This window comes from Mustela lutreola, chromosome 1 (assembly GCF_030435805.1).
Source record: "Mustela lutreola isolate mMusLut2 chromosome 1, mMusLut2.pri, whole genome shotgun sequence".
NCBI classification, from domain to species: Eukaryota; Metazoa; Chordata; class Mammalia; order Carnivora; family Mustelidae; genus Mustela; species Mustela lutreola.
The window spans coordinates 35,154,576-35,179,689 of NC_081290.1; the positions used below are offsets into that span (position 1 = coordinate 35,154,576).

The window sequence follows — 25,114 nt, forward strand, 5'->3', positions numbered from 1 at the left end:
AATTTTAAGAATGAAATCTTTAAGATAAACATTTTTAATAGGTTGCTTCAGTTTTTCGAATTTGATTCTCCCATTTTTTTTCTAAGTAAAACTTACGAGGTTTTATATTATCAATTTATTAACATGTCAACATATTATCTAGGTATTGTCAACAAGGACCTAACCAAATGAGACCATCGCTTTACTTTATAACTGAGTAAATAAGTGCTTATTGAATAAGTTAATGAAGATTATATACTCCATCCCCTGCACCCCACTTTTCTACTTTTAGCCTTTATTCCTGATATTATGCTAACTAAATTGTTTCTACTTCATGGAAAGTAAACTTTGCAGATACATTATGTCTAACTTGCTGTACATTCCTTTGGGATAGACTGGAACTTATGTAGAAATAAATAAGGCAATAATTACTTATGTTTGTAATCATGATGAAAGTTCACAATTACGGCTTGCTTATAGTTCCAAGCAGTGAGCTTTTTGTAATGGATTCCACCTAAAATATCCCTTATAGAGAATCTTTTTGCCAGCGAAGTAAAGCTTTGTATTAACATTTTGTTCACATCACATAAAAAAGAAGCCACGTTTTCTGCATTCCCAGTATCAGAATAGACTGAGGGGAAGAAGAAAATAGGGCAAGCGCTATAGATCAGCTCTCTTAAGGAATCTAATGCATTAGATTTCTGCTAATGTCTCATTAAATGCAACAAATTTTAAAGGAAGCTATGAAATAAAATCTTTATTCTATATAGCTAGCATATGCAGCCCAGTATTTTGAATTGTATTTATAGTAGAAAATAATTACCTTCTTTTAATGGATTAAAACCATTGTCTATACTTCTAAAGTTGTATCTGTTCCTCCAGGTTCTGTCTTTCACACATCCTACCTCGTTCCACTCTGCAGAGACATATGAGTCCCTGTTACAGTGCCTCAGAATGGAAGATGACAAGGTAGCAGAAGCTGCTATACAAATTTTTAGAAATACAGGCCACAAAATAGAAACAGACCTACCCCAGATACGATCGTGAGTATATTTTTTCTCATGATAAACACAAAGGGTTTGTTTTATTTTGTTTTGTTTTTTAACACAAATTTTTTTAAGTGTGGGAGCCATGCAGCTTTCCCTTTCATGGAGGAAGATAGGAGAGGGAGAGTGAACTTCACTTAGAAGCTACTTGTCTGGGGGCCACTAGGTGACTCAGTCGGTAGAACATCTAACTCTTAAACTCAGGGTCATGACTTGAAGTCCCCCACATTGGGCTTGGAGCCTCCTTAAAAAAACAAAACAAAAAACTACTTCTCGGTATCCTTTGTTTTATCTTTTCTCTGCCTCATGTTACTGCTCTACCATTAAAAGACCAAACTGAAGAAGAAATAAGGCAGAACAAACTGAAACTTTGTTTATAACAAGATTATTTTTAAATATTAATATTCAGGAGTTTTCACAGAATTTCAAGTTTCTGGTTAATATATCTTCCTTATCTGTATATGTTCATTTTTTCCCCCTCTAGCTGGTTTAAATTCAAAAGCTGCTACCTTCATGTCTCAACAGAGAATGGGATAATCAAGTAGTGTGCTTAATAGCATATCTTATTACCTGCTTGGTTATTGGCAGCAGTCTTTTATAGTTTTGATCTCTCCCTCAAGCTTACCTTTCCCCTTTCATCATAAGAATGAAATACAGGGGCGCCTGGGTGGCACAGTGGTTTGGGCTGCTGCCTTCGGCTCAGGTCATGATCTCACGGTCCTGGGATCGAGCCCCACGTCGGGCTTTCTGCTCCGCAGGAAGCCTGCTTCCCTCTCTCTCTCTCTCTCTCTCTGCCTGCCTCTTTGCCTACTTGTGATCTCTGTCTGTCAATTAAATAAATAAAATCTTTTAAAAAAAAAAAAAAAAAAAAAAAGAATGAAATACATTTTGATATTTTTGCTTTGGCATCTTAAAGAGGTTGCCTTAGGATCAAACTTGTGCTCAGAGTTTATATTTAGACAAAAGATGTGGGAGATGTCTTTTGGAGGAAAAACACTTTGCTGATAGCTGTTGAATCACATGTTCAGGGTATATGCAAATAGTTGCGGATATATCCAAATCAAACCAGTTTTTCCTTACAGGATAATAATAGGATAAGAAGACTCCTGACTCCTAGTTTTTATTAAATTTGTGAGCTATTAGTTTCATTTGAGAAATAAATCAATATTTTGTACATCCTCTTCATTCTCAGAACTGTACTGGCTAATAATAAAGAATTATCACAGTCAATCTCTGTTCTCAAGGAGTTTATAGTCTAGGGAGAATAATCTTTATATTTGTACATTGAGGAAAAAAATTTCACAGTAGGATAAAGTTTCTGGTGAGTTTTTAACAAGTTTGGGAAGCCTTTTTTAAGGTAAAGGATTTATTCGTAAAGAAATTCTATCCCAAATGAAGCAGTGGAAAAATGGGGATAGATAGAATAGTTAATTTGGGACATAAGGAATAAAACCTCTTAATTTTTTTTTTTTTAAAGATGTTATTTATTTATCTGACAGAGCACAAGTAGGCAGAGCGGCAGGCAGAGGGAGAGGAAGAAGCAGGCTCCCCACTGAGCAGAGAGCCCAACTAGGGGCTCCATCCCTGAGCCGAAAGCAGATGCTTAACCACTGAGCCACCCAGGCACCCCAAAACCTCTTATCCATAAGACTAGTGAAGGAAGGGGAGAATCATTGAAAAGTAGAGAAACACAACAATGCAGGCCTTAACAATAACCTTGATGGCATCATTAGATTATAGCACACTAGGATCACAAGGAAAAGGTTTAAAGTTGATATATGTGTTCTCATTTCATTAGACTAAGAAGAATAAATAATACATTGAACAATAATTTGAGCAGTGCTCTGTCTCCTTTTGTTACTTGTTTTATAAAAATTGTTACTGGTAAATAAGGCTGTGAGAGAAAGACAGTACTCAGTTCAGGAGGCTACTTGGGCATAGAAATCCCTAATTTATCATTCTAATCCTGCAGACAAAGAAATGTGGCATACTCAGAAATGTCAAATCCTACTTACACTGACTAGTATATGTTCCAGTTTTTTGGCTGAGGTGAATGACCTGGGATCTGGGGTATCACTCTTAATGTCTACCCTTCTGTTTTCATGAGAAGACCTTTTTGTCACCATGGTATTTGACACCACTGACTTATAATCTATAAAATAGGACCACCATGAATGACAAGTATCTTTCCTTAAAATTTTTTTGCCTTAGGTAGATTTTCTTATGATTAAGAAGAAATACTTGTTTGTTCATTGTAAAAAGGTGAAACTTCAGGAAATATAAAAGAGAAAGAGTCACTGTCAACAATTTGGCATCTTTTATGAGTATGTTATCTACTTGATGTGTATACCTGTTCTTTTATAGGTTGATATGCACATGCTGTTTTCTTCGTACAGTGTTTCCCATATCATCAACTTTTAATGCTTAAGACTGTAATGTAAGACAACAAAGTACATATTGGTTTAAGGCAAGATTGTTTACTTTTGGTCTTCAGTGTCAAAATGGAGGTTAAGTGCATGGATCTTTTTTTTTTTTTTAAAGGATTTTATTTATTTATTTAACAGACAGAGATCACAAGTAGGCAGAGAGGCAGGCAGAGAGAGAGAGGAGGAAGCAGGCTCTCCGCAGAGCAGACAACCCGATGCAGGGCTCGATCCCAGGACCCTGGGATCATGACCTGAGCCGAAGGCAGAGGCTTTAGCCCACTGAGCCACCCAGGCACCCCAAGTGCATGGATCTTAACAGAAGTACACATCTTCACATCCCAACCTCACCAAATCCTAGCTCCATCAACTTAAGAAACTTAAATAAACAGTATTTTTGTGCTTTTGTTTTCATATCTGTTTAATAGTCCTCCTTGCGTGACTATGAGGATTAATAGGCTTAATTCATGTAAAAACATTCAGAATGGTGCTTTACACAATTTCTCAATAATCGTTAGATGCTTTTATTATTCCTCTACCAATATGTATATATATATGTCGTATCCTTGCATACTTTGTTTCACTGGCATCATTTCAACTTTTTTTTTCTTTAAAGATTTTATTTATTTATTTGACAGACAGAGATTACAAGTAGGCAGAGAGGCAGGCAGAGAGAGAGAGGGGAAGAGAAGCAGGCTCCCTGCTGAGCAGAGAGCCCGATGTGGGGCTCGATCCCAGGACCCTGGGATCATGACCTGAGCTGAAGGCAGAGGCTTTAAACCACCGAGCCACCCAGGCGCCCCTCATTTCAACTTTTTAACAAAACTTGGCCTTTTGCTACTTTTTTCCCATGACTACATTAAAATAACTGAAGGGGCTTGTGAAAGGGGAATGGAAAATACAAAAGTATGGCATGGAGCAAATTTTAGATTATAAATTAAGGATGGATTGTTTATTTCTCCATATTCATGAGGTAGCTTTAAAACAAAAATTGTCCAAACAAAAAACAAAAATTGTCTCCTTTAAGTACCTTTTTCTTGAGACATTTTGTTTCTTGGATTATAATTGAGGACAGATAAGGAGCTTTAAATCTTTCTATAGATGAGCTAATTTTTTTCTTTTTAAGATTTTATTTATTTTATTTGACAGATAGAGATCACAAGTAGGCAGAGAGGCAAGGCAGAGAGAGAGGGAGGAGGAAGCAGGCTCCCTGCTGAACAGAGAGCCTGATGCAGGGCTCAGTGCAGGGCTAAAAGTGGGGCTCGATCCCAGGACCTTGGGATCATGACCTGAGAAAGGCACAGGCTTTCACCCACTGAGCCACCCAGGCGCCCCCTATAGATGAGCTAATTTTTAAGGGAGTCTTCCTGGGGCACCTGGCTAGCTCATTTGGTGGAGGATGCAAACTCTCAGTCCTCAGAGTTGTGAGTTCGAGCCCCATGTTGGGTGTAGAAATTACGTAAATAAACTTAAAAAGAAGAAGAAGAAATTTCTCTACCAACATACATCGAAACAGCTATGGGGAAGGAATTAGAGGAGACAAGCAAAAAAACTACTTGTGGTATATGGCCTTTTTTTTTTTTTTAACTATGATTTTTTTTTTTTTACAGGACCTTAATTCCCATTTTACATCAGAAAGCAAAGAGAGGTACTCCACACCAAGCAAAACAGGCTGTTCACTGTATACATGCCATATTCACAAATAAGGAAGTCCAGCTTGCACAGATTTTTGAGGTATGTATAATACATAGAATGTGTTTATGTTGATTGTTATTTTTATGCTGTGTGGTTTGATGAAGATAGAAGGTAGTTTTTTTGGAGGAGGGGCTGTTTAGTCTTATAAATTCCATGGGAGCATGGGCTGTCTTTTTTGAGTACTGTATTCACAGCCTTTAGATCACAGTATATGTTCAAACACTACATACAGAAGAATATTCTGTGTGTTTGTGTTAGAACATTTTACTTAGTTTTAGCTTTATTGGCTCAGTGGTATATATCCTCAGAAAGTAACTTTGAACTACCCAGTTTTTAAAGTACCTGATAACCCTACCTGAAAATTAGTCCTGTTTGCCTTTTCTTATGTATGATCTTTGGCCTGATTCCACTACTGGAAAGGTACTCCTGTTATTTTAAGCAGTGAACATTTATTTAATGGTCCATGGTCTTTAAAATGTCCAAGTCCACCAACATACCAAGGCTGTTATTATAGATGGCTTGAAAATAATGCTGATTTGATGATGCAGAAATGTTCTTGTTTTTACTTCTGCCTTTTATGTGTACTTTATTTTTTTCTTTCTTTTTTTTCTGGATTCTTTCTTACCGAATTTCAGTAGTTGAAATAAGAATTGAGTGTCTGATATGGTTGAAGGTACTTTTGATCATATCATTAGAACAGCTTTATTTGGGCACAACAAATTCAGGAGGGTCAGGAACATTTACTGTTTCCATAGAATGTCTGGATATTTTTAAAACAAACTGGTAATTTTGACTCTTTCATTTTTATAGCCACTCAGTAGGAGTCTGAACGCTGATGTACCAGAACAACTTATAACTCCATTAGTTTCATTGGGCCACATTTCTATGTTAGCTCCAGATCAGTTTGCTTCCCCAATGAAATCTGTAGTAGCAAATTTTATTGTGAAAGATCTGCTAATGAACGACAGGGTAAGTTTCTAATTTAATTAAATTTAAAATAATGATACTAAAACTGTTTACATCTTTATCACAAAAACATTTCTGCGTCTCTATTTAATTTTCTTTTCCTCTTAAATTATTGTGTTTTCCCTCCTTATTTACTTAAATTTCCAAATGACATCCTGACTTCATGTAGCTATTACCAGAACTTAACATTTAAGAAAGAAAAAATGAGAACATAAGATGGATGAATCATGAAGTAAAAAATATAAGTCAAATGCTATTATCTTAACATTTGAAGGACGATTTACTGGAGTGCTAGAATTTTATCAGATGTTGTTAAAAATATGAGTGGATTTGTATTTAGTGTTTTGAAATATAATTACATTGCATTTTTGGCACTAGATACATATTCTGTTTTAGTTATTGAAGTGTGTGGGTGGGTGGTACATGCACATGTGTGTGCCCACATGCTAATTTATTAACTCTGGGCTCGAGTCTGGGAATATATAGCTTGAAAAGGCACCCCAGGTGATTACTGAAACACACCTCTGATTAAGAATCACTACTTGAGAAAGAAAATCACTACTTTACCAAGTAGATCTAAATTAAAAAGTTGTTGAGTGAAGACAAATCAGTTTTATCTGCTAGATCATTGCAGATGACTTTCAGTGCAGTGCTAATTTATCCCAGCTTACCTGTTCCTTCCACATGACCCAGTAGTCTTGGAGCCTTCGATATCCAAACTTAAAAAGGACATTTGCCAATACATTCCATCCTCTTTCCCTTCCCCCATTTGGATGTAATAGACAAGAATGGAAGAGCATGGCCCAGGTGTCATTTCCCACTCAACACATTCAGGCTGTACTTTGCTCTGTTGATAGATATGAATGGCAATAAATGTGAAATTTAAGACACCTCTTAAGATGACTAGATTGTAGTTTACAATGGCTCTTTTTTGTTGTTGTTTGTGTGGTAAAATATACATATTATAAACATTGGCATTTTTGCCATTTTTAAGGTTATATCACTTATATACACCAACATTCTTGTTTTGTTGTTGGGTGGGTGTTTTTGTTTGGTTTGGTTTTTTAAAAAATAAGAAAGTTTTATACCCTGTATGCCTCCTCTGTACATAGGAAATACCCAAGAAAGCCAAACAACTCTCAAATGACCCAAAGTACCACCTAAAATATGTACCCATATTGTGTAACTGTCACCACTATTTTCAGAATATTTTAATCTCAGAGAGAAATTCTGCATTCATTATAACCCCCATTATAACAGAAATTCTGCATCAATAACCCCCATTGCCTCCTTCTCATAGCCTCTGATAACACCTCTGTTGTACTTTCTTCTGACTTTGTATTTGCCTCTTTTAGATACCTCTTACCATATAAAATTTATCCTTTTATGCCTGGCATATTTTACTTAGCATAATGACTTCAGGGTTCATTTGTGTTATGTATTAAAAGTTCATTCATTTTATGCCAGAATAATACTGTTGTATGTGTAGTCTACATTTTGTTTATTCATCAGTTAATGGACATTTGGGTCTTTTTGCACTTTTTAACTTTTGTGAATAATCATTTGTGTCCCTGTTTTCAAATCTTTTAGACAAATCCTAGGAGAGGAATTGCTGGGTCACGTGATCATTCTTTGTTGTACTTTTTGAGGGATCACCACACTGTTTTCCATAGTGGCTGTACCATTTTGCATTCCCACCATCAGAGCACAAGTCTTCCAGTTTTTTGTCACATCTTTGCCAGTGCTTCCTCTTTTCTGTGTTTTGATAATGGCCATTCTAGTGGATGTGAAATAGTATCTTGTGGTTTTGGTTTGTGTTTACCTAATGACTAACATCATAAGGGATTTTTTTTTCATGTGCTTTTGGCCGTGTTTGTATCTTCTTGGACAAAGTCCCTTGCACACTTTTAAATGGATTATTATTGCTGAGTTGTAAGAATTCTTTATATATTCTGAGTATTAAACTCTTGTCAGATACTTACCAAATCAAATATGAAGATTTTGCCCTGTATCTTCTTTTAAGTGTTTTAATAGTTTTAGCTCTTAAATTAAAGTCTTTGATCTATTTTGAGTTAATTTTTGTATGTGATTTAAGTTCAGTTCATCTTCTTTTTTCTTTTCTTTCTTTCTTTTTTTTTTTTTTTTTTAAACTTGTGGATATCTAGTTTTTCCAGCACCATTTGTTTTAAGTAATTGGGTGCCTTAGCAACCTTGTTAAAAATCAGTTGACCATATATGTGAGTTCACATATTTCTATTTCGTTCCATTGTTCTATATGCCTGTGGGTGTCATTGCCACCCATTTTGTCTTGATTACTATAAATTTGTAATGAGTTTTGAAATCAAGAAGTTCAAGTCATCCAGCTTTGTTGTTCTTTTTCAAGCTCTGGTGACTCACTTAAAGGTTTCCTAGAGCACTGCATTGTTCAGCATGAAAAACATAAGGAAACTCTAAAATTCTTTCTAAGAGTTAAATATATTCAATTATCTATAGTCAACAGGTGAGAAGAATGGAAAATTATGGTCTCCAGATGAAGAGGTTTCCCCTGAAGTACTAGCAAAGGTAAATTTGTGTAGGCCTTGATAATTTTTGTGTTAAAATAATGAACATCCATAGATACTCTTTTTCTTTAACCTGGCAACTCATAGTATTTTTAAATGAGGTACTTTATTTTTAAATCAAAAGTTGTTTCTCTCAAAGAAATTGTAGTCCTCATTGAGTTATTTACATACAGATCTATGTCAGGATCTTCTGTAGAACTTCCCACCTGCTAAAATAATTTCAGTGAGGCTGTTTCACAGAAATTGTTTGTAGGATGTTGATTCTCCAAAGCCTCTCAAGTGTAGCCTCACTTCCACTGTCTATAAAAATATGAATATTAACTTGGCAAAAACAGATGCTGTCATCGAATTCATAACTTTTGATAGATACAAAATGTACCTCAATAAAACTAATTTTTAAAGTGGTAGTATTGGGATTGAAGACAAGACTTAATTTGCTACCATCTTCCTTGATTAAAATGTTTCACCTTGTGTAGCTTCCTAGTCGTGTTCCGTCAATTCTTTTTTCCAGGTTGTCAATAAATATAGTAAATAACACCTAGATCCTTTAGCTAGTTCTTTGACATGCACTGGTAGCCATCTTTTGAGTATAAACCTTCAGGTAATTATGACCACAAATAATTATGGAATCTCCTAATTTTTTTAATCAGGACAGACAGGTTCAGACTTAATGATTTTTTCAAAATAGTTTTTGCAGTATTATAAAAAATATTAAGATCTATCTAAATAGCTCATTTTAATGACTATAATTGGTATAGTTTAAGTAGTTATTTTTAAACAGTATATTTTCAAATAATTTGAAAATCTTAGGCAAGTGTGAAAAGCCTGGGTTCAGAAGCCAGACTTTGGGCATGTATCTATAATAGTAATGTGTCTCCATTGCCTTAGCTATTGGAAATAAAAACACCTCCCTTTAGGCTTGTTTGGAACATCAAAAAAGTTAATACATGTACAGCTCTGGGGAGAGTGCCTATTACAGATTAAACAGAATAAATATTTTTACTGTTATTGTTATTATACTACAGACTTATTTAATAAAATATGTCCACCAGCAATTAAGCAACCTCACTAATCTAATTGACATAAATTAATCTTCCCTTTAATTGGAATTTTAAGTTCCTTTCTTTTTTTAGCATGTTAATATTTTATAGGTACAGGCAATTAAACTTCTGGTAAGGTGGCTGTTGGGTATGAAAAACAACCAGTCTAAATCTGCCAATTCAACTCTTCGATTATTATCAGCGATGTTGGTTAGTGAGGGTGACCTGACAGAGCAAAAGAGGATCAGGTGAGATCTTTCCTCCTTTCCGATTTTTACAGCTCAAAATGTTGGTGGAACTTACATAGGAATTATTTACCTAATTAATATTGAATGTTGTAATTACACCATATGCTTCGGGATCAGATCTAATGTACTTCATGGGGTTTTCATCTCAATGATGATGGAATGTTTCTTCTCTAAAAACCAAACTTTTTCCAGTAAATGTTTAGTCATAATCACTATATGTTACAGTTGGCTTCAACATACGGTTCACTTAAGCAAATACCTGTTGAAATACTACTCTTTGCAAAACACCATGAAAAGCATTTCAGCAAAAACAGAGAAGATTCAGTTCCTGTCTTTTACCCTGTAATATAGTGATTGAACGAGGGGGGTGACTTAGTACCATGAAAGGAATACATGCTTTAGGGGAGGAGCTCAAAGGAGGAAAAAGTCACAGCCCTCCTGGTGGTTTGCAGAAGATTAAAACAAGGTTCTGCAACTGAAAAAAATAATAATAATAATAATAAAGTTTCCATTTCTGCACATTTTCAATGTTTTGTGAAATTGCCATTTCTTCTTCCTATTCATTTTAAGATGAAAATAAAAGCAAATTTTTCATGATCCTTGTTTGTTTCAAATTCTTGATTTACTAGGGTCCAGGAGTACCAACAGATAAAACTATAGAATTCTACTCAAGATGTGTTCCTACTTTAAAATGTGTTATTACAGGATAGATTTAATTCATTTATGCATTCATTTTTTATTGAGCACTGTCATCTTCGGCACTGCTCTGGTTTTTTTAAAAGGTATAAAATCTCTCCTTCCAAGGAATATGCATTCCAGTGGAGGAGATTAGGAAATGAGCAAATTACAGTAGAGATGCTGACTGCTTTTGATAAACTGAAGGAAACCATGGGAAATTATCTTTGTCGTAGAATAAGTCAAGGGTAGTTGTGTAGGAACAGATGAGAAGATTAGAACTGAGTTAGGGATAATAAAAAGTTCTAAATTGGGGGAAACTATGGCAAAGGCTTAATAATGAGCTTTTAATAAGACAAATAGGTAGGATCCCTGATAGAGATGAAGACTACAAATTACCAGTTTATCTTTTTAACAGTATTTAACATCACTAAATACAATAAATACAGTTTAAACTTAGCGATACTTGCCTGTCAAATTAGCAAAAATATTTTTTAAAGTAATCACTGTTTTTTGGGTTCAGGAAAATGGGTCTCCTCATTAGTTCTGTGAATGAATATAAATTGGCACAGTCTTGGCAGGACAGTTTGGCACTTTGTGTCTAGATCCTTATAAATGTTACCCTTTTGACTCTCTATTTTTACAGTCATGATAAATTTTTAAAAATCATACAAAAACATATGTATAAGCGTGTTTTTTCCAGCATTTTTTATTGTCACAGAAAATAAGGGCATAGTTAATTGTGGAACACACATGTCATGAAATACTAGGCAAATCTTAATTAGGTATTCTGTATATCATGGTTTAGCTTGAGCTCTAGAATCAGAAACTTCTGCAACTCTACACTCCGTTTACTAAGTGTGTGAATTCTATAAATCACTTTTCTAAGCATCAATTTCTTCATCTTATAGAGTGAAAATTAAATGAGATAAAGCTTATGAAGTGTTCATACACTGCCTAGCACAGACTTAAGCACCCAGATGGTAGCTGTTTTTTTTTTTAATTCCTCAGTCATTTGTCTGAGAAGCCATTTGAAGTTCCCTCAAGAGTACAGGTGTTCCCTTTGTTAGTCCTATTGTTCTGGAGTGCCACGTTTTCTCCTCTTATATGGTAGTGATGGACTCAGCCAGCTTTCCACATTTCCTGAAATCTTTAAAACATCATAACCATGCTATGTTTAACCTAAGTTGAAATAAGACTGTTCTTTTTTATTTAAGACTGATTTATTGTCACATTTTACCATTTAGGTAATAAAAAACTACCAGGCAGGAGTGAAAGTGCTGGACCTCCTGGGGTGCGGGGGGCCTTTGGCTTACAAAAGGAAGTCTGTCCCAGAGATTAGTAGCCTAGATAGACACTGGCTCTCATTTCCATGTCCTTTCCTTTTAGATATTTGTCTGATACCTCCCCTTCTGTGGTGTAAATCAGCTCCTCATTGCTAGCCCCTCCATTTCATCAGATGTTAGACGTGTGCATTTAAAAACTGTAGGAAATAGATTTAATATGATAGGTGATTTAATTGAGTATTTTACAACAAATGTGTATTCCTCGAGGAATACTGTTCCTGATAGAAATGATTCTTCTTGGCATTGCAGTGATCATAGATGTGATCACAAGCAGAGCTGCTTGTTTATGGTAGAGGATCTATGCTAAAACATAACTGAAAACGAAGGCAGATAAGTTTATTTTTAGTCACAATGATTTGAGCCTTTTTCCCTGTGTTGAGTTCAAGGACTCAAGGTAACTTTCCCAGATTTGTACATTATATGTCATTGTAAGCATAAAGTTAAAGACCTTAACACTCAAAAAGGGATCAAAGCATTGTTACAATGATAATGGTTATAGGAAATGTTTATTTCTTTTTTGTTTGTTTATAGTAAATCTGATATGTCTCGCTTGCGATTAGCTGCTGGTAGTGCCATAATGAAGCTTGCTCAGGAACCTTGTTACCATGAAATTATAACCCCAGAACAGTTCCAGCTCTGTGCACTTGTTATTAATGTAAGTAGTCCTCTTATTTTTGTCAATTACTTGGCCTTCAAAGTTAAATACATTTATTTTCTGTGGATACAGATCCATTTACTGTGTGCACAAAGGAATTGCTATTATAACTATGTTAACTAAACATCTTCTAAGTATTGTTATGTATTCTCCAATAAATCATTTTTTTAAAATGAGGACTTTTGGAACAAACTGCTCTTTAGTAAATGTTTTCCAGTTTTTTTTCTGAACTAGGTTATTTTGTCATGGTTTTAAAAGTACTGACATTTTTATTGAAGTATTTTTGGTTTTATGCTGCTGTAGGATGAGTGCTACCAAGTAAGGCAGATATTTGCGCAGAAGTTGCATAAGGCTCTCGTGAAGTTACTGCTCCCATTGGAGTATATGGCGATCTTTGCCTTGTGTGCCAAAGATCCTGTGAAGGAGAGAAGAGCACATGCACGACAGTGTTTACTAAAAAATATCAGTATACGCAGGGAATACATTAAACAGAATCCCATGGCTACTGGTAAGTAATTTTGAAAGCTCCAAGTGTGCAAGTGTGTCTTGTGAGTGTATCGATTTGTAGGGGGCGTTTATTTCATATCTTTCCATTGTAGTATATTTATAAGAACACTACAGTTTTTATAGAATGCCATTGCTATAGTTGTGATATACTTAACATCTAAAATCCTGGTTTCTGAGTGTTATGATATATAAAACTGTTTGGAGGAATTGTATTTTTCTTACGGGATCAGCAGTGTGGCTTGATTTAAACACATTGCTCAGATGTCAGAGAGAATTGTTTTCCCAGCTTTACGAAGGACTCACTGTATAATCTCAAATTATCCTTTTGGCTTTAATAACTTTCAGCACTGAAATGCATTTCAGTATCATCTAGATAGCAGGTTGCCTATAATTTTAAAATAACTGAGGAAAAGATGGAAACTGGAGTGGTTTGAATGCAAAATTAGAGGGGCATTTTGTAAAAGCTGTTATGGCTATTGTTAATAATAATGTTTTCACTTCAGAGAAATTATTATCACTGTTGCCTGAATATGTAGTTCCATATATGATTCACCTGCTAGCCCATGATCCAGATTTTACAAGATCACAAGATGTTGATCAACTTCGTGATATTAAAGAGTAAGTCATGTTGATTTTCAAGAATTTTAGAAACTTTTACTTATTGAAAAATGACAAATTTTTTCCTGTTACTATTCCCATTAAAATAAAAACTTCTTTGTGGTTTTGTTTATTATAAATTTCATCCTAGAAAATTTTCCCCATCTGTCAGGTTCTTTTTGATTCTTTTGTTTCCTGTTTGCAATTAACTGAGACTTTGAAACAGGTTAGTTTGGTTATTTTAGTTTTTATATTATTTTCACTATTTGTATTAAGATAGGTTTCAGTTACATCAGCTCGATAATTTTGAAAGCCATGTAGTAAAAATTTCTCTCCTTGAAACTAAACCTTACTTTCATACTCAAAAGATGCCTTAAAAATAAGCATGTACACATGAGAAATTCTGTAGCAGGATTATGGTAGTACAAAATTAGGCTTGTTACACCAGTCACAGAGAGATTTGTATCTAGTGGAAACACAGGCAAGTAAACAGTTAAAAAACACTTGTTGAATAAGTGGTACTTGTGTAAAACAGAGCTTTGTATATGATACAAGGTGAAAGAGTGAGAGGCAACCTAAGTTTGTCTACAGATGACTGCCAATAAACTGTTTTTTTAATGGGGAATTAAGAATTGATTTGTTTTGCTTTTAAATTCCACACCACAACATTTTACTGAAAATGAAGTGATTTTTAATCTATAGGTAAAGGACTTTTTAAATGATACTCAGGTTGTTTTTTACAAGTTTGGTTTTAAAATAGATTTGAATTCACAGTAGATCTTACACACAATGATTTCAATAAATCAAGCCCTCCAGAGCACAATGTGGAGGTGTAACAATTATGTGATGACTTCTTAATAGTGCAAGAGTACAAAGACCTTTGAAAGAAATTAATCTTTCTACAGTATTAATCCCTAAAAGCAGTTTTCCTTTATAGATGACAGCAGTATTACCAGTTTCATTTACTTTTACTTTATAAAAGAACTCCCAAAGGAAGAACTTTCTGGAGGTTTTCCCTGATATATACAGCTATATTTTCTGTTGTGCTTATAACATCTGCACAGTATGGCACATCCAGATCCAGATTCTTATGATCAAAGGCCTTCATAACTGCCTCTTCCGTGTACTCTCTGAGGTCAGTCAGATTCATAACCATTCCTGCAACAGGATAAGTGTTCATAACTGTGCCCATAGTCATTTGGATTGTTGAATTTCCCAAACAATTTCAGATTTTCATTACTCGGAGGTTTGCTATAGAGCTGATGGGTTGTGCTGAGGGAGACAGGGTGGGACAGTTAGGCCCAGTGGCCAATGATGACCACATTGATTGCCTTGCCTCCGACCTCCAGGAAACTTTAAAGCAGTATGTACTTTCTCTCCTCTTATCATGATTTTGCTTTGCACTCTTAAACTGGTATCCTCAACTTGTATATGAAAGTATTATAGGGGGGCACCTGGGTGGTTAAGTTGGTTGAGTGTCTGCCTTCAGCTTAGGTCGGATCTTGGGGTCCTTACTTTCTCTCCTCTTACCATGATTTTGCTTTGCACTCTTAAACTGGTATCCTCAACTTGTATATGGAAGTATTATAGGGGCGCCTGGGTGGTTAAGTTGGTTGAGTGTCTTCAGCTTAGGTCGTGATCCCAGGGTCCTAGGATCAAGACCCACAACAGACTCCCTGCTCATTGGGGAGCCTGCTTCTCTCTCTCACTTCCCTCTGAACTCCCTCTCTCCCTCTCTCTCAAATAAATAAAATCTTTTAAAAATAAATAAATAATTGTATTATGATTTTTATATGTGTGGCATTAAACCTTAATCCTTATCTCATTTAAGTTTGTAATCAACATTTATCTCTACAGCTTTCGTCACTGAAAATGTGTTAATATCTTAATTCGAAGAGGTGTTATATCTATATCTTGTCCAACGTTACTGTTAAGCATTGGGCTATGAGCTCCTTACATTTTGAGGGCTTGTCCCAGTAATACAGTCTTTCTATTTCAAATGCTTGAAAATAAGTCTACATTTTAAAAAAAAAATTTTTTTAGGGCTTTTAGTTGTTCTGTATTTTAAGAAGCCATATAATTAGGTTCTAGTCCCAGCTGTATGACTGAAAACTTTACTTCTCTGGCTCTCAGTTACCTTACCCATAACATGCAGGAAATAAAATAATTGCCAAAATGTCTTCCAGTTCTTATTTTTGTCTTGTAAATGTTTACATTTGTATTTACAGGTTTTTTTCTTTAAAAACGTTTAGTTTCGCATTTCCCAGAAAGTACTTCCATAAAACGAAAATATGATGTATGTGTTTGCCTAGGACACAGGATCTAGATAGAGGTCTAGAGGACGTTTTTAGTATATTTCAGTTGCAAAGCAGTCATTTGGAAGAAGGATTAGACTTAAGAGAGAGAACTGATGTGGGAAAAAGAGTACTGACTGGTCTAGAAGTAACTGGAGTTAGAAATGAACTCACTGGCACATGTTTTCTGTCTAGCAGGCAGCATTTTTTAGGATCTTTAAACAATCAAGTTAGCATGTAATTTGAAGTGTAAAATTACATGTTTTTCAAAGTGTGGTTTTTAACTGTGTGGAAATTATTAATTTATTGTGTCACTGTTTGGCTATTCAGAGTGTTTTATGGTTTCATATAAATTTCAGAATTATTTCTCCTAATTTTGTGAAAAATGCCATTGGTAAGGATTGCATTGAATCTGTAGGTTGCTTTGAAATAGTATGGACATTTAATATTCTTCCAGTCCATGAACATGGAATATCTTTCCATATATTTCTAGGTTTTGCAGTATCTTTCATTAATGTCTTAAGTTTTTGATCTATAGATCTTTCATCTCCTTGGCTAAGTACATTCCTAGGTGTCATTCTTTTTGATGCACTTATAAATGGGAATGTTTTCTTAATTTCTCTTTCCGATAATTATTAATGTAAAAAGTACAAGGTTTTTGTGTATTGATTTGGTATTATGCAACTTTATTGGATTTGTTTATCCTATTCAGTTTTCCGATGGAGTCTTTAGGATTTTTGGGGTATAATACCATCTCATCTGCAACTAGTGACAGTTTTACTTCTTCCTTTTCAGTTTAGATGCCTTTATTTCTTTTTCTTGCCTAATTGTTCTGGCTAGGACTTCCAGTACTTTGTTGAATAAACGTGGTGAAGAGTGGATATCCTTGTCTTATTCTTGATCTTAGAGGAAAAGCTTTAGCTTTCACCATTGAGTATGATGTTATACGTGGTCTTTGTTATGTTGAAGTATGTTCCCTCTGTACCCACTTTGTTGAGAGTTTTTCATCATTAATGGTTGTTGAATTTTGTCATTCACTTTTTCTATATCTGTTGAGATGATCGTAGCAATTTTTATCCTTTATTTTGTTAATGTGGTGTACAGCTGAACCGTGCTTCTATCCATGGAGTAAAGCCCACTCAGTCATAGTGTATGATCCTTTCGTTAATGTATTGTTGAACTCAGTTCCCTAATACTTTGTTGAAGATTTTTGTTTCTAAGTTCATCAGAGATATTGGTCTGTAGTTTTTCTTTTTTGTGGCCTCCTTGCCTTGTTTTGGTATCAGGGTACTCCTAGCCTTGTAAAATGATTTTTGGAAGCATTCCCTCCTCTTCTCTTTTCTAGATGAATTTGAGAAGAATTGGTGGTAATTCTTCTTTGAATGTTGGTAGAATTCACCAGGGAAGCCATATGGTCCTAGACTTTTGTTTGTTGGGCAGTTTTCAGTTACTAATTCAATCTCCTTCCTAGTAATTGGTCTTTCAGATTTTCTGTTCCCTATGATCCAGTCTTGGTAAGTTGTATATTTCTAAGAGTTTATCTATTTCTTTGGAATGTTCAGTTTGTTAGCATGTATTTTTCATAGCATTCTGTTATGGTCCTTTGTACTTCTGTGGTATTAGTCGTAACCTTTTGTCTTTGATTTCTGATTTTTGAGTCCTCTTTTATCCTTCATCAGTCTAGCTAAAGATTTGTCAATTTTGTCTTCTCAAACAGCTCTTAGTCTCATCCATTTTTTTTTTCCTATTGTCATTTTAGTCTATTTCACTTATTTCTGCTCTGAATTTTGTTTTTTCCTTACTTCTTCTATCAACTTTGGACTCTATTTGTTCTTCTTTTCTCCTAGCTCCTTCAGGTATAAAATTAGTTTCTTTCTGGAGATAGGTGTTTATCACTATGAATTTCACTCTTAGAGCTTCCCTGGTTGGATGCCTTTGCTACATCCCATAAATCTTGGTATGTTAATTTCCATTGTTGTTTGTCTCAGGTATACCCTTTATTTCTCTCTTGATTTTTCCTTTGACCCAGTGATTGTTCAGTAGCATGTTGTTGAATCTATACATATTTGTGAATTTTTCAGTGTTCTTTGTGTAATTAATTTCTGATTTCATACCATTATAGTCAGAAAAGATGGTTGATATTATTCAATCTCAAATTCATTAAGACTTGTTTTGTGGCCTAACATATGATCTGTTTTGGAAAATGTTCCATGTGCACTTAAGAAAAATGTGTATTTGTTGCTTTGGTATGGAATGTTCTGTAAATATCTGTTAAGTCCATCTGGTCTAAAATGTCATTTAAGACCATGTTTTTTCTTCTTGGTTTTTCTGTCTGATGATTTGTTCATTTGACTAATTGGGGTATTAGAGTCCCCATATATCAATAATTATAAATACAGTTATTATATTTCTCCTTTTAGGTCTGTTAATATTTGCTTTATATATTTAGGTGCTCCTAAATTATGTTGGGTGCATAAATATTTACAAAGGTTATATCTACTTCTTTGTTGACCCCTTTCTCATTACGTGTCACTTTATTTGTGTATTATTACAGTCATTTTAAAGTGTATTGTGTCTGATACAAATGTAGATACTAAAGCTTTATTTTGGTTTCTATTTGCATTAGTATCTTTTTCCATCTCTTCACTTTCACTGGGTGTGTCTCTTGTAGGCATCATATAGATGAGTCTTGTTTTTTTAATCCATCCAGCCATTCTGTTGTCTTTTGGTTAGAGAATTTAATGCATGTACATTCAAGGTAATTATAGGTAGGTATGTGCTTATTGCCATTTTGTTAATTGTTTTGTGGCTGTTTTTGTAGTTCTTCCCTATTCTTCTTTTGCTTATTTACTGTGTGGTTTAATGATTCTTTAGTAGAATGCTTATATTCCTTTCTCTTTATCTTTTGTGTATTTACTGTAGGTTTTTATTTCTTGGTTACCATGGTGCTTACATACAACTTATAATGGTATAAGTTGATAACAACTTAAGTTTGATCCCATTGTAAATCTCAACTTTTTTTTTTTAATTTCATGGGATGCTATTTTATTTATTTATTTATTTATTAAAGATTTTATTTATTTGAGAGAGAGAAGGAGCAGGAGTCCCCATAGAGAGAGGAGAAGGAGTGGGGAGAGAAGGAATGGGGAGTCCCCTGCTCCCCACTGAGCAGGGAGCCTAGTATGGAGCTCCTTCCAGGGACTTGGGGATCATGACGTGAACCAAAGGCAGACACTTAACTTGACTGAGCCACCAGGTGCCCTTAAATCTCAACATTTTAACTCTCTTACCCACATTTTATGTTTTTGATGTTACAATTAGCATCTTTTTATCTTGTGTATCTGTTAATTACTGAATCATAGTTACTTTTACTACTTTTGTCTTTTAACCTTCATACTAGCTTTATAAGTAATTCACTACCTTTACTATACTATATATTTACCTTTCCAGTGATACTATTTCACATGTTTTGTTGTTACTAAATAGGGTCTTTCTTTTCTACTTAAAGAAGTCCCTTTGATATCTACAGTGTTTGTGCTGAACAATGCGTTAGGTAGTCCTATGGGGATTCCCATAAAAAAATTTCCCATTTTTTTTCTCTTGTTGCTTATAATATTCTCTTCCTGTCTTTAACTTTTGACATTTTAATTGTAATGTGTCTTGGTTTCTGTCTCTTTGGGTTCATATGTTTTGGAACTTCTGGGCTTCCTGGATCTGGCGTCTGTTTCCATCCCTGTGTTCAAGAAGTGTTAGCTATATTTCTTCAAATAAGATTTCTGCTGCTTTCTTCCTCTTCTGAAAGCTCTACAATTCAAATATTAGTTCATTTGATATCCTTTGATTTCCTGAAGCTATTTTCACTTTTTATTTCCTTTATTTTTCTTTTTGTGCTTTGATTGGGTAAGTTCCACTGCCTTTGCTTTAGGTTGACTGATCCTTACTTTCTGTTTCATATCTGGTCTGCTGTTGAACCCCTTTGTTGTATTTTTCAGTTCCATTATTATAATCTTCAGCTCTAGGAGTTCTTTTTTTTTTCTTTAAAGATTTTATTTATTTATTTGACAGAGAGAGAGGGAACACAAGCGGGAGGGAGTGTAGAGGGAGAGAGCCCAATGTGGAGCTCGATTTCAGGACCCTGGGACCGTGACCGGAGCCGAAGACAGATACTTATGACTGAGCCACCCAAGCGCCTGGCAGCTGTTTGACTTCTCTTTGGTATTTTGTTAAATTTCATCCCTATTCAAGTTCTCACTCTGTTCATCCAGTCTCCTCCCCAGTTTGGTGAGCATTTGATGACCATTACTTTGAACTCAATAAATTTACTTACCTTCCTTTCATTAAGGCTTTTTTATGAGGTTTTATCTTATTCTTTCATTTGGAACATATTCCTCTGTTTCTTCATTTTGCTTGAACCCTGAATAGGTTTCTGGACAGTAAATGAAACAGCCATTTTTTCTAGTCTTGAAGGAATGAAGGAGGAGTTGAACCTTTCTATTCAGCTCTTGCCTAGCTCTTGGTCATCTCTCAAAACTTTGAGTTTATCCAAGCAGCCTGTTATATTTTTAATAGCTCCCAGTAGTTAAGGATGTTCCAAGAGCCGTCAGTGTCCCATAATGGAGGATCTCTGCACCTAGATTCAGATTGACTGGAAGCCAGACCTTCAGGCAGCTGCATTTAAAAGTATGCAGATATATTACAATCCTGAGGGCCCAGGAACATAAGCCTCACTGACTACCAGAGCCTGGTAATCCTGATGTATGTCCCCTAATTGGCATTCATAAAAACTGGGGTTCCAAATGAGTATATGAGCCCTCTTCTGGGAGATAGCAACAAGCTGGAGAAAGACAGAGCACCAACATGACGTTTATAGCCTTTGTTCCTTGAGGAAGCGCCATAGGTCACTAAAGGTGTGGCAAACCTAAGTCCTGCCCGTGGTCCAAAGCTCCAGAACAGAGCGGCCTTTTGACAGGAAAAACCGGATCTTAGCCTGCCAACAGTGGTCCCTCTGATTACCACAGTCCCTTGGGACCCTGGAATTCAAGCCCCTCCAGCCACCACAGCCAGGTGATTAAGGGGTGCCCCGTGAGCATCAGGCACCAGACTCAAAGCTCTCTTCCAAGAGACCCTACTCTGGAACATGGCAGAGGGTGAGTATGAAGATAGCACATGCCCTCCAAGTCCCTGGAAAGGATTTCAGTCAGCCTCTAGATGATGGTTTTAATTAGAAGCCTACCCCTTAGTCACAGTTATGACTGGCTAGTAGGCCTACTTCACAGAAAAACCAGGCCCTGGGTCAGTTGCTTTTTTCTGTGCCTGGGAGAGGTGGTAGCTGGTAGCTGTTTTTTGTGCACTGGTTACAGTCCTTTGGGACCCAGGAACATAAGCCCCAATGACCACCAGTGTCAGGTGATGTAGAAGTGTCCCTTGGCAGCAGTCACAAAAATTGGGGCCCCAGGGAGGGGTCTGAATTCCTTTCTAGGTGATTATTACATTCCCATGTGACCAGACGCACAAGTTTCTTTGCTCTTCAGAGCCAGGTGTTCACGAGATGTCCCCCTGGGCAGCACCCACAAAAATCAGGGCACCAGACATGTGTAAAGGTTCCCTTCTGGGAGCTACTTGTTCTCTGGAGCACAACAAAGGGAGAATGTAAAGATGGTACTCCCCAGTCTCTGTTCTGAAGAGTGTTCCCGCAGACTCCTAGATGTGTAAGTTGAATTAGATGCCTACCCCTCGGGGTTAGGTTTTAAGCAGGTTAACGTTCTTCACTTTAAGCTGCTTCTGAGCTGGGCCCTAGAGTGGGTCAGTTCCAGCACACAAACATTTTAAGTGGTATTTCTCCGGATCACTACAGGCTTTTGGGGCCCACTATGGGACATTTTAAGGACTCATCTCTGAAATTTCTGTTTTAGAAGTTGGGGTGACCAGTGTGGGATTTGAACCTTTTACCCCTCAGGAAGAAGCTCCAGGTATTTGAGTTCCTTCCAGTTGTGGGTCACAGCACCAGGTGTGGGGTTTCTGGTGAGATTGTGTTGTAGCCTCTCCTACCCATTTTGATGTGTTTTTTCTCTTGTTTGCCTAATGTGTAGTCATCACTGAGTCACCTTTAGGTTTTTTAAGAGGTAATTGGTTCCATATGTAGCTTAGATGCAGTATGTTCCTGAGAGGAGGTGAGTTTGGGGTCTTACTACATCACCATCTTGAATCAGACCAAGTTCTCTGTTTCTTATTGCTCTTCTGGCTTTTCCCCATTATTGAAAATAAGTTACTGAAGGGGTGCCTGGGTAGTTCAGTTCATTAAGCATCCAAGTCTTGATTTCAGGCCAGGTCATGATCTCAGGGTTGTGGGATTGATCCCTGCATCAGAATCCACGCTCAGCAGGGAGTCCGCTTGAAGATTCTTTCCCTTTGCCCCTCCCCCCATTCGTGCTCACTCTCACGCTTTCTCTTTCTCTCTGAAATAAATACATACATCTTTCAACAAAAGAAGCTAAGATATTGAAATTTCAGATTATTATGCAGAATCGTGTATTTCTCTTCAATTCTGTCGATTTTTGCTTATGTGATTTGGGGACTCTTAGGTTTGTAATAGTAATATCTTTTTGCTGAATTGAACCTTTTATCAGTGTAGTACTTCTGGGTCTCTTACAATCTTTTTTTAGCTTAAATCTGTTTTGTCTGATCATAAAATAGCTACCAGCCCTCTTTTGGTTATTATTTGCATGAAATATGTTTTTTATCCTTTCACTTTCAGGTCCTTTGTGGTTTTACTTCTAAAGTGAGTCTCTTGCAGACAGATATAGGTCGATCTTTTTTTTCTTTCTTTACTTTTTCCATTCTGCTTATCTCTGCCTTTTGATTGGGGGCTTTAATCTATTTTAATTTGAAGTAATTACCAGTAAAGGTTATTTCTGCCATACAACTATTTGTTTTCTCTCTTATATATGTTGTTATTTAATATCCTTCATTACAGCTTCTCTCTTTTGTATTTACTTTTTTGTAGTGAGCCTTTTTTATTCCCTTTTCTGTATTTTTAGTTACTTTCTTAGAGATTCCAAATAATATTTGTAACAACCTAGATTGAACAGTAGCAGCCTAGTTACAGTAGTACACAAACCCTGTCCTACACATCTCTATCCTTCTCCCTTTAGTATTGATATTGTGATAGAAATTATATCTTTTTACATTATTTCCATTCACATAGATGGAATTATTCATGCATTTTCCTTTAAAGTCTTTATGTAAAAATAGTTAAAATTGAAAGTACAGTAATGCTGGCTTTTACATTTACTTATGTGATTGTCTGTAGTATTTGCTAGTGTTCTTTCTTTCTTCTTTTGGTTTTAAGTTACAGTCTATTATCCTTTTTTTTCAGCCTGAAGAACTCACTTTAATAGTTCCTCTAAAACAGGTCTATTAAAAATGAACTCCCTTAACCTAGTGCTGTATTTCCCCCTTACAGTAGGCTCCCAAAACATTTACATAGAATGTAGGCAAAAAAGTATGCATTCATTATCATCAAACGATTTCTCCCCTGTTGACGACAGTTAAGAAGTAAGTCCCATGGCTGCCTGAGAATCATCCTGGGAACTGTTACAAACAGGCCTTTCCCAAGATTTCTAAGTTCCCCAGGGCTTCTGATGTTCATCCTGATTTGGGATTCACTTTTACTTAGAAATTCAGGTGTTCCCTTCAGATGCTTTATGTGTTAAATGAGTATACAATACTAAGTGGAAGAGCAAAAATAGTTTGAGATGTGACTGCTTAGCTGAATGACTGGTTGCCGTGCGCATGCAACTCGGAGCCATGTCACAGCAGAATTCCATACAAATCCTAGACCTGCACAATTTGCAAATAGAGTGGAAAGACGTTGCTGCCTGCTGGTTTCCTCGTCATTGCTGGGCAGTGACACATGTCAGATCATCTAAATGTCTGTTGAATCCCTACAGAATGAATCTTTCCATGCCTTCTGAAACTGCCAGATTTTCTTATATTAAACTATGTTTCATTTTTAATATTTTATGGTTTAGTTTATATTTTACTCTTATTTTGTTATATCCAAACAACAGACCTTCCCAATAAGATGTTTAATCCATGAAGCAAAACACCTACATTTAGTCTCTTAATAGGCAAATATGTTCATCATTTAGGTGCCTATGGTTCATGCTTGAAGTTTTAATGACAAAGAATGAAAACAATAGCCATGCCTTTATGAAGAAGATGGCAGAGAACATCAAGTTAACAAAAGATGCCCAGTCTCCAGATGAGTCCAAGACAAATGAAGTAAGATATGTGTTAGGCCAGTATGTATTAAGATAATTACAGGAAAAAATACTGCGGTCCTTGTCCCCCTTGTTTTTCCTATTACATAATAAATCAGATTACAGAATGTTCCTAAAAATACGTATTTATGGTCAGTTTTATTGTGTTTTATTATAATTGAATTCCATTATTTGAGGACTGTTTATTACCCTGAAAAGGACATTAAAACTAATACAGAGCAGGGGGATAAGAACTAATGAAATTTACTATTCTGTAGCTGTCTTAAAATTTTTAATAAGTTACAGACAAGTAGATACTCCTTTCTGTATGTTTCCCTTGGGTTTAGTTGAATTGGTTTGTTTTTAATGCATACTCGACACTCATGTTAATTAGGTAAAGGGTATTTTTGTTTGTTTTTTATTTTTTGTTTTTACCAGGAGGCTACATAAGAAGAAATGCAAACACAAATGTGAACTGTTGGAGGAATAAATAATACCCGTATATCCCTCTTTTGATTTCATTTTATACATCAGGTAGAATTTGTACTTGTGGTTATTTTGTGCTACTGAAAGTTATATGTGATCTTTCTTTCCTCCTTAGAAACTTTATACAGTATGTGATGTGGCTCTCTGTGTTATAAATAGTAAAAGTGCTTTGTGCAATGCAGAATCACCAAAGGATCCAGTCCTTCCAATGAAATTTTTTACACAACCTGAAAAGGTAATTTTTTTCTCTTTATTGTTCTACCACACTAAACTGATTTAAATTTCAGATACCATCAACCCTAGTGGGAAATAGTGGATTGTCTTGACTACAAAGT

The 25,114-nt window shown here is 35.6% G+C and overlaps 1 protein-coding gene across 2 annotated transcripts in view; it reads left to right on the forward strand.

The window, feature by feature from the left end:
* PDS5A (PDS5 cohesin associated factor A) overlaps positions 1–25,114 on the forward strand; it is a 143,731-nt gene that overhangs the window by 95,847 nt on the left and 22,770 nt on the right. For both annotated transcript variants that reach the window (XM_059163195.1, XM_059163187.1), the window contains exons 19-28: positions 862–1,022; positions 5,059–5,182; positions 5,954–6,112; positions 8,603–8,671; positions 9,822–9,958; positions 12,511–12,634; positions 12,938–13,142; positions 13,645–13,759; positions 24,183–24,315; positions 24,895–25,014. In XM_059163195.1, coding sequence (XP_059019178.1) covers positions 862–1,022; positions 5,059–5,182; positions 5,954–6,112; positions 8,603–8,671; positions 9,822–9,958; positions 12,511–12,634; positions 12,938–13,142; positions 13,645–13,759; positions 24,183–24,315; positions 24,895–25,014 — 1,347 coding nt within the window. The remainder of the gene's footprint in view (positions 1–861; positions 1,023–5,058; positions 5,183–5,953; positions 6,113–8,602; positions 8,672–9,821; positions 9,959–12,510; positions 12,635–12,937; positions 13,143–13,644; positions 13,760–24,182; positions 24,316–24,894; positions 25,015–25,114) is intronic.